This window comes from Sitophilus oryzae, unplaced genomic scaffold (assembly GCF_002938485.1).
Source record: "Sitophilus oryzae breed Bouriz unplaced genomic scaffold, Soryzae_2.0 scaffold_1500_pilon_pilon, whole genome shotgun sequence".
Classification (NCBI taxonomy): domain Eukaryota; kingdom Metazoa; phylum Arthropoda; class Insecta; order Coleoptera; family Curculionidae; genus Sitophilus; species Sitophilus oryzae.
The window spans coordinates 47,838-57,927 of record NW_022146171.1 but is presented as its reverse complement, the minus strand read 5'-3'; the positions used below and the strand labels follow the sequence as shown (position 1 = coordinate 57,927).

Below are 10,090 nucleotides of genomic sequence, written 5' to 3'. Positions count from 1 at the left end.
GAAGCATTAAATGAAGGGGAAATAACTCGTCTGGACTGGCCTCCACTCTCCCCCGACATGAATCCTATTGAACATGTCTGAGACTACATCGCCAGAGCTGTATTTCGCAGAAATAACCCACCAACAAATCGCCAGGAGTTGATCATTGCCGCTCAAGAGGAATGGCAGAACTTACCTCAAGAAACCATAAATAACCTTATAGTGGGGATGCCCCGACGACTTGATGCACTCATAACAAATCGAGGAGGCAATACTTTATATTAGTAACCTTAGCTTTGTCAGAATTTATTATTTATTTTCTCTTTTTTGTCAAATATTTTTTTCATGGAATTTGCATTTTTTATATTTTGGCAAAATATATTATTAAACTTGGTGAAAGTTTTCCCTTTTTTGTGTTATTTTTTAACATACCTTTAGCATCTATTGATTTGCACGAAACATTAGTTTGGAATGTAATTTTTTATTAAAATAGTAAGGGGGTGCAAGACTTTTGCCGATGAGTTTATAAGAGTGATTGTTATTTTTTCTTGTATTAGTTCGATTGTTATTATTTCTATTTTATTTATGATGCTGTTTATTTTTTCTTTATAGTCTATTCCAAGTTTAAGATATATTAGTATTCCACCTCCTCTCGTTTGGCGCGATCTAAATATTACATTATAGCCATTAATGTTATATAGGTGTTCTTCTTCTGGTGATAACCATGTTTCTGTGAGTGCAATGATTTCCGGATAATTTTGTATTTTGGGAAAGGTTTAAATTTCTTCAAACTTGTTTCTAATGCTTCTTATGTTTTGCATTATGCTATGGCGGTTATGTTATTTTTTGTTTTTATTGTTTTATATTTATTGGTCTAATTTTTCGATATCTGCCAAGTGTTTGATATTTATTTTGTCGCTTGTTTCTGTTTTCCTGATATATACGTTGCCGTCTCGAATTTATGTATATCTGATTTTCTTCTCTTTCTTTAGTTGTCTAGTAGCGTAAAATATTTTCCCTGTTAAAGTTGTTAGGTGTTCGTTTATGAATATATCGTTGTTCCTTCCTTTAATGTGACATTCTCTTGTTTGTAATGATCCAATTTCTTTTCGTGCTTTCAAAATATTAATTTTTGATTGCTTGTTGTTTAGTGTGATTATGATTGGGTTGTTCTCGTTATTTGAATTTTTTCGGTAACAGTTTTGTATATTTGCAATGGTATTTGTGTCACAACTCATTTGTTGTAATATTTTCGTTACAACTTCTTTTGTATTTTCATTTTGACCTATTTTATCTACTGCACTAATAACTATATTGTTTTCTATTTTTTCTCTCCTGACTTTCAACAATTTTTCCAAGGGCTTTTAGTCTTTCTTTTAACATTTTGTTATCTTTATCTTGGGTTTTTAGCAGGGTTGGCATGATTTAAATCATGATTTAAATTAAGTGATTTTTTTTAATTTTAATCATGTGATTTAAATAAAAAAATCAACTTTTTTAAAACTTTACAATAAATCGAAAAATAACTGTAAAAGTTATAAAAATGTGTCCTAGAAAACTATACAAAATATTTCTATAACATATATACCCTATATATCTATTCGTTAAATAAAATGTTACACTTGCTATTGTAACATTTAAATACGTTTAATAATTTGAAAAAAAATTGTAAATGTTATAAAACTATATAAAAAATGATTTGTATACCACATATTATACCTACTACATATCTATTCATCAATTAAAATGTTGGACCGATTTTTGACGTAATTTCTTCAGCATCTTCAAAGCGTTGTCAGAAAATATGCTGTTTTATATCTTTTTATTTTACACTTTGACAATAGTTAATACTAATTTCATTCTCGACTTAAGACTATTTTCGAACAATAGTGTATTGTGTAAGGAATAAAAATTATACTTTTTTTGACGAGGTTGTACGTTTGACGGACTAGTGTAAACAGGGAGGCATAAAAGTACATTTTTACTCCGAGTAGAATATACTATATTTTTACAAATTAAACATTAACAAATAATTTTTTAATCAATTCCAAACGTTGCAAATAATATACAAAGTAATGCCTTGTAAGTAATCGAGTAATAATTTGTACACTCGTTGAAATTGACGCTTAATATCAGTTTAATAATATATTTTTTGTACTTTTTTGCTTAGGCGTAAAAGTGCTTTACTTTTATGTCTAGGCGTTGACATTACAAAAATAATACATGTGTGTTGTGTGGCATTTCAAAAAAATCCTTATGATCTGAAGCGAGCGACTTTTTTTGCAGAATATATTGGTGACCGATGGCTGGGAAAATGACATGTGTTCTCAGTATTGCGGGCAGAGTTATGAAGATTTAGCCATTTAGGATAGGAATTTAATTGGAATTAAGTCCTAATTATTTGGAAATCCGATTTAAATAATGTTTTCTATTAAAATCAATAAAATCTGATTTAAATAAAAAAAGTCTGATTTTTTTGATTTTTAAAAAAAAATCATGATTTTTTCCAACCCTGGTTTTCAGTATCTTTTTCAGTTCTTTATTTTCGTTTTGCCTTTTATCAAATTTTGCTGAGAGGAATTCTAGACTTTTCTGCATTTCGTTCAGTTTTTGGTAAATAATTATATTTGAAATAGTTTCAGTGGCGTCCATTTTATCTTTATCAGGTACTTTTTTTGTGTTTTCCTTTCTTGTGGAGGTCCTGGCAATTTAAAAGTTAAAAAAAAACGCTGATAAGACTATCAAAATGTTGATCTAATAACAATTTGACGTTTATACTATTACGTAACAAAAGCAAAGCCTACCATGACTTCACTGAATCATCGTTTCTTGTTCACTGTTATTAATATCTTAATTATTAGATATTAATACCTCTGGTATTATGGTATTCTGGTATTTCGTCGATTTTAAAATAAAATAACTGTTTATATCTTATTTTTTTGTTAGAATGGGCATAATTAAGAGGCCTATTGATACCGTGTTGTAAAAATAAGGTAATTAAAGCCTAGTTCATGCACTTGCGAATTACGATTTCCGAATTGCGATTCGTGTGCGATTCTGAATACCTTTTCACACGCTTCCGAATTTTCTAGGAATATTTTTTTTTATCATTTTGGAGATTGGCAGCATATTGGCAGACCTTTTTGACAGTTTATATTTTTATTGCTCCATGGTTTTTTCATGTTTACGTCAGTTTACATGTTTTTTGCTGTAGCCTGTGGATTTTGTGTTTTTGTTTGGGTTTTCCTTTGGGGTTTTCTCATATTTTATTTTTGTGCTTTTTACAATGAGTAACATTAATATTGATCTTTTTTACTGGCGAAGAAGGCGAGCCATTGCTGCCTATTTGTTGTTGAAGAACATCAAGAGACAGAAAAAAAGGCCTATTGGCACCTGTGAAGTTTTTAAGTTTAGAAAACAGCAAGGTGCATATCATAATTTAGATCAAGAATTGCACCTTAAAGATGAAAAGAAATTTTATAATTACCATAGAATGAGTATAGAGGATTTTGATAAGTTAGAGGCAAAGCTGTCACCGATTCTTTCAAAAACGTATCATAGTACAGAACCGATTACACCTGGTGAAATGTTATCAGCAACACTTAGGTAAATATTCCAATACAAAAGATACATATGGTTACATTTTTAAGTCAGATTCTTTAAAGTTATAGCAAAATTCTCTAACTTCCAAATTTATGCCATTTTGTAGATATTTAGCTGCTGGCACAAGCATGAAGAGTATATCATACAATTATCGCTTAGGTGTAAGTACCGTATCAAATACTATTAGAAGCACATGTTCGGCTATTTGGACTGTATTAAAGCAAGAACATCTATGTGTACCAACAGAAGCAGTTTGGAAAGAAATAGCAGAAGATTTTAAGTTAAAATGGAATTGTCCAAACTGCATAGGTGCCATAGATGGCAAACATATTAGAATACAGGTAATTTCATGAGTAGAATTATTCAAGCTATAAAGTTGAAATAATGTGATGTATTGATTTTTTTAGGCACCGCCAAATACTGGCTCTGATTTTTACAATTATAAAGAATATTTTAGTATCATTTTATTAGGCATTTGTGACGCCGAATATCGTTTCACTCTAGTGGATATTGGTGCAAAAGGGCGACAAAGCGATGGAGGTGTTTTCAAAATTGTGTCATTTTGGAAAATAATTTTTTTCGCATAATATAGACTTATTATATATATTGACTTAATTATTTTAGAAGCGCAGATTTCAATAAGTCTGATAATAAACGGTACTGCTCCTCTAATTATGTAGATAGGGAAGAAAGTAATGGGGAAGTAAACCCAGGGGAATGGAGAAGTGTCATCAGAGGACTTGAAACTGCTGGAAGAATGGGTGGAAATGCCTATAGCCAAACGGCTAATATGATAACCGAATATTTTGTGAATATTGACCCAATTATGCCACAGTGGTCCAAATAATTGATATAATAAATTGTTTAGAATTAAAGTTTATGTTATAATTTATAAATAAAACAATGCTTTTTTTTAAATAAAATTATGAAAATGAATGATATATTGGATATATATCTGATATTATATCCTATATATTATATATCATGTACATCTATATAAATATCATATTTTCGAACCCTGATTGCAAATATATTATACCTTAGTCTGTTAACTGTAGTAAAGAAATTATATATAAATTATTTTGCTGTATGTCAATTAATGTCAATTATTGTAATCTTAAATATGAAATATTTTTATCTGCTTAATATAAAATAAAATGTACAGAAGTGAAACAGATTTTGTTGTCGTTGAGATACTATAAATACGCATGAAATAAATTCTAAAGAAAAATATGATTTCACTTGTATACAGAACGCCCTTAAAATAAGGTTGTCAAGATTCAAAAGCGCATTCTGCACACAAATAAACTAATATGAATGTATTGAAAAATGTCCCTTCCTGGCGCTATGCCCTTGTGAAAGGGGTAGTCTATTTTAAATTTAATCCTAAAGGGTAAGTCAAAAACATGAAATTGGAGATGTTTTTATAACATAATTTGGAAATAATTTGAAAAAATCTATAGACATAGGTCATAGACTCCTGTTCAAAGGGGTCTAGCTGTGTTGGTAGCATTTTTCAATACATTTTTTTCCTATGTATAATGCACTGTTTAACTCTGACCCTAATGGCTTAAAAAATCTAAACTAATTTTGAAACACTCAATATTTTTAATATGGGAAATGTTCTAGTTATAACGTATATACTTTATTTAACATTTCTATTTCGGCTTGATGCCGAACGCGCACAGGAAGTTTCTCCAACATTTCATGAATGTTCTGCAATGCAGGAGAAAGTTGTGGCTGGGAGGGACGTTTTTTCTTCAAAATCTCCAACAGAATTTCTTGAGTCTCATCTGAAATTAAAGATACATATATAATAAAACCCTGTGATGTAGCCATGTTTATGAGTTGGACTATACTGCCCCATTAAGAAAGACCCTGGTATCTCCAGTAACGCAAGTTTTGAGAAAACCGCGCTTAAAGTTTTTCGTTGGTTCTATTAAGTTCTTTCTAAATAAATACAATAACATGATTTGAGATATCATTTGTTAACTCAAAGTTAACGTTTCTAAGAAAAAAAAATGCGAAACTAAGCTATGAATATTAGTTATGTTATATACGGGTTAAGAGTGCTAAAAGTGAAACCGAATTTATTTAGTTAAAACCACGTATAATACAAATTTGGCTGAAGCGTGATTTTTACTATGTAAATATTATAAAATTCATAGCTGAGAGATGAACATTTTTTTCTTATATACTGCTTTATTTTTGTATTGTCCTAAAAATTATTTTATTCAATAATCAATTTATTAATACATACTTAAAAAAAATTATTTTAAAAATCACAAAAAAAACGATACTAAATGAGTAAAATGAAACGAATTAAAATTAAAAAAATGTAGTTACTGCTCATCGGAAGTGGGCAATTCTCGCCAAAAATTATGCCGGTTTGCTGGTATAATTTCCCCTAAATTTTTCAGAATGTGTTCTTTTCTACTTTTGGGAATTCCAGAGGGTTTCTTCATGACTGCGGGTTCTTTTATCCCAGACTTTATTGCTCTAACTTGTAAAAAATCTATTTGTTTCAACTCCCCAGTATCATCCGTCTCAACTTTCAAAGTATCGCTTCCTCTCTGGACCATTACCTTAACTACTTGCGACAGGTAAACTCGTGGCTCAATTTTTTTCAATTTTGCCTGTGAAGAATAGTCTTTCCAGTCGAAAAAATCAGCAACTGCCATTTCTTTAACTGTAACACGCTTCGAGTTACTGGTTTGAACTGCTTCAACGAAATCATGAAAGTCGTAAACTTTTTTTGCTTTCTTCAGCGATAGTTCCACCTGATGGTGGAAACTGTCGGCGGACATAAAAGTATGGCCAGGCTCGAAGTAATTTATGATAATATCCTTAGCAGCTATTTTGTCGGAATTTATTATGAACATTAAAAATGAAAGAAACGCCCAATTTTTGTTTTGCGAAGAACAGTTGTCCAACCAAAACACAAAATGCTCCACATCACGATTGTGCAACATAAATGAAAAGAACGTACTAATAATTGCTTCCTTGCTTCTGCCTGATATTCCTTCGTGCCACAATGCTGCAAATGGCTTATTGTTCTTCAGCGTTTTTAATGGCACAAAACTTTCATTATATACGACTATTCTTTGAGTGAAGACAACTTTTTTAAACATATCAATCCGAGGAATCATTATTACTTTTTCAAGATCAGCTGAAACTCTTAACGTGTTTGGTTCACAAACTGATTCGCATTCTTTTCTGTATAATTCTCTAGACCTTTTTGCCCTGTTAATGTGCACTTCCCATTTTTGGCATACTTCACAGTTTCTGTCCAAGTTTGTTTCATTATGTAGAGCATCATGTAAGTGAAATCCTTCGCAGAGCTCACATTCCTCGTGGCCCAACTTCGTAAACGAGATGTTCTTGCTTTTAACCACTTTCCTGTAAACCTCATATGAACATTTCTTATCAGGATGAGTCTCCAGGAAGTTCGTATACATTGCATCAATGGTTAAATCACTCGGCAGGTAGCGGCGATGCGGAGCATGCTCTCTCCGGTAATGTGAAATTACTGGATTAAATGTTTCTATATGCTTTTCGATATCTTCGGTAGATATTTTAAACTTGGACGCATTCCTACCACGTTTGTCAGCCAGGGGAGCGATTTTTCCATTTTTAAAAAAATCTTGTTGTACAAAGCTTTGGATGGCCCAATCGTTGTTTTTTTTATATCCGAGGGTCGTCAAAAAAAATATCTTACAGACATTTTGTGTTTCACCATCAGAATCTTTTAGAAAGTACTTAAAGCTATTTTGTTTTGTTGAAGAATCTGAGCGTCTTCTTTTTATCGGGGCTCTGTTGACAGAATTAAGGATGTATGTTTTTTTAGCTACCCAATCTAGATTCCAATACATTTTATTTATTGCTACTCGTCTATCTTGATCGATCTTCTCTGAGCATTTCTTTTGGCATTTATTGGCGTCACATGGTATTTGAACTTTATGTTTTTGTTGTATCTCTGAGCATTTAATTTTTTTCCTTTGGTCCACCGATATGTTGAAACTCTTCCGTTTTCTAATTTTCCCTTTTTTCGTGTACTTTTCATCACCTGTAAAATAAAATTTCATTTAATAAAGGTTGAAGAAGACAAAGAAAAAACAAAAAACCTTGATCGGCATTATTTTCTATTGCATCGGATGGAATAATAGGTTCAATAGGTTCAACTAATGTTTGATCTTCCAGTTCTGGTAATATTAATATTTTGTTGGCTAGGTCATCAGCCTCTAAAATATAGCCGTTGGAATCTAATTCTGTTTCTTGCTGTTGGTCTAAAAAATAATCTCAGTTCTACATACAATAATTCTAAATTACTTGAGATGAAACTTACTATTATCATTTGCAATAGGGTCTTCTGTCGTGGATAGTTCAAAATTATAATTGTTTATTATAGTACCAGCTGAAACATCAGCTGTGTCAGCCAACGAGTCATTTTTATTGGAGTCGCCGCAATCGTTTATAACATCGGTGTCAGTAACAATGTCGGTAGGATATGCATCATTATTTGTGTAAAAAACTACTTCAACGCGCTCATTTTCAATACTAGGCTGAATAGAAAAACCATCACAATGAGATGACACTTTCAAAAAGCACCCGTCAGTATTTTTTTGCTTTGGTTTAATTTCTCCGTGACATTTCCTACTTGATGAATCTTGTATGGGGCAACGCGATAATGGTTCCAGAACACCTATTTGGATGTCATCTTCGGTATAAAGGGGCAATAACTTCTGCTCATTTGATGATCGATCTGATTCAGTTTTATGCAGCGCCATAGCCACCAATTTCTTTGACCTCAAAGACATGCCTGTTTATAAAATATAAATCCTATTATGGCAATACTTTTCTACCAGGGCAGGGGATCAGGTCTTAATAATAAATTAATTAATAAACAGAAAAAAATAAGTTAGTAAAACTACCATTCCAAATTAATATAAAACAAAATTTAGGCTGTACTTTTATTTTTGTAGACCATTAAGGTCGATTTACAAACTTTGACGTTTTATGTTGACGACTGCCGCACTAACGTAGTGTCCCGTCCATGGGCCTAAAATGTCATGAAAAATGAACTATCGAACCTTAGTTTTAATACAAAAAATATAGTTAAATGCCCGACAATTTTTCGATTGCGAAGTAGTTTATACACTTTTTTGTAATTGTTTTATTTAAATATTGTCCCTACCCCTTCCACCCTGGATACCACCACTCATTAATAGTAAAAGCAAAAATGTCCATATTCGGCTTTAGAGGCTGATAATACGAACAACATATTACTTAATTTGATTTAAAGACCAGACGTCAACGTACAGCGCCGAATATTATAAATTGGCTGTTCTTGTAAACATTAGGTATCCACTCACTTTCAATTATTTAATGTTTTTTTTTTTTGGCAAATTATGTTCTGTTTAACTATTCTGTATAGAAAAATTGTTGATGAATCACTTTTTTTGAATGTCAGAAGCAGTAGGAAAGTTGGCAACGCTCATAGGATTTCCTACATTCTTTATTTTAATTATTATGTTTAATTTTTTTGTCCATCAAAATTGTTTCATCCAACGATTTTTTTCTTTTAAACTATTCTAGATATCGAGGGCTCTTCCTTAAAATTTAAATAATTTGAAAAATAGTGGATAGGTACCTAATGTTTACAAGACCCTAAATCGGCTTTTACAGACACATTGAAATCTAAGGAGCATTATTATTTCTAGAAATAATAATTTAGAATTAAAACTTACCCAAGGAAGATGTTTAATATTCTTGCCACTAACGATCACCACTTTAATAAGTAATATTCTAAACAGTATTCCAAATAAAATTAGAATAACCTTACAAATGCCGGTGCGACATGACAGGTCGAAACAAATCAATAAAATGATAGCTTACTCGGCAAAATGCTAAGTGATAACCTGTTATCGACAGCGTCGATAGTGAACACGCGGATATCCTTAGAGAAAACCTGGCATATTGATTTTTCTTCGTTAAAAACTCGTATCTCCTGTTACATACCAGAATTTTGCTAAGAAAATATATGATACAAGGTTTATACTTAGCATAGAGACTATTTTTGGCGTTTACGGGGAAACAATTTTTCCTTATAAATTATGTAGGAAATTAAAATGCCAGGTTTTTTCTACGTAAATATATTGTAAAAATCACAATTAATTGTTTGGTGCAAAAATCTCGTTTTTGATTTTTTTGGAGATACCAGGGTTTTTCTTAGTGGGGCAGTATAGCTCTGCTGAGACCCACACTGCCGAGGTTCAATAGGCAAACAGTATTCCCATAAACAAAATATTTACCAATACAACATTTTTTGAAATATAAATAAAATTTAATATGAAAGCTAAAGAACTCACCAGATTTCTTCAACCGCTTCGGTGTTATCAAAGGTTCAGAATCAATGATTGAAGAACTTGTTGAGCTGCTTGGACCGGGTTCAATTTCTAGTGGTTCAGATATATTAGCCACATTCTTCCTAGATGCATTAATTCCTGCT

At 31.5% G+C, this 10,090-nt stretch overlaps 1 protein-coding gene across 1 annotated transcript; it reads right to left on the bottom strand.

Moving 5' to 3' along the window:
• Window positions 1–5,441: 5,441 nt before the first annotated feature.
• LOC115878076 lies at window positions 5,442–9,821 on the bottom strand. The gene is made up of 3 exons (XM_030894427.1): window positions 7,928–9,821; window positions 7,707–7,868; window positions 5,442–7,648 (listed from the first exon to the last, which is right to left on the bottom strand). The coding sequence occupies exons 1-3, from the start codon at window positions 8,397–8,399 to the stop codon at window positions 5,925–5,927; spliced, it is 2,358 nt and encodes a 785-aa protein (XP_030750287.1). The 5' UTR covers window positions 8,400–9,821; the 3' UTR covers window positions 5,442–5,924.
• Between the last annotated feature and the right edge of the window lie 269 nt (window positions 9,822–10,090).

Excerpts from the sequence above, each read along its gene's own strand:
- LOC115878076 (XM_030894427.1), bottom strand. The coding sequence starts at position 8,399 with ATGTCTTTGAGGTCAAAGAAATTGGTGGCTATGGCGCTGCATAAAACT. Across the intron at positions 7,869-7,927 it reads CCCTATTGCAAATGATAATA|ACCAACAGCAAGAAACAGAA; the intron begins GTAAGTTTCATC and ends ATTATTTTTTAG. Across the intron at positions 7,649-7,706 it reads AGAAAATAATGCCGATCAAG|GTGATGAAAAGTACACGAAA; the intron begins GTTTTTTGTTTT and ends TTTATTTTACAG.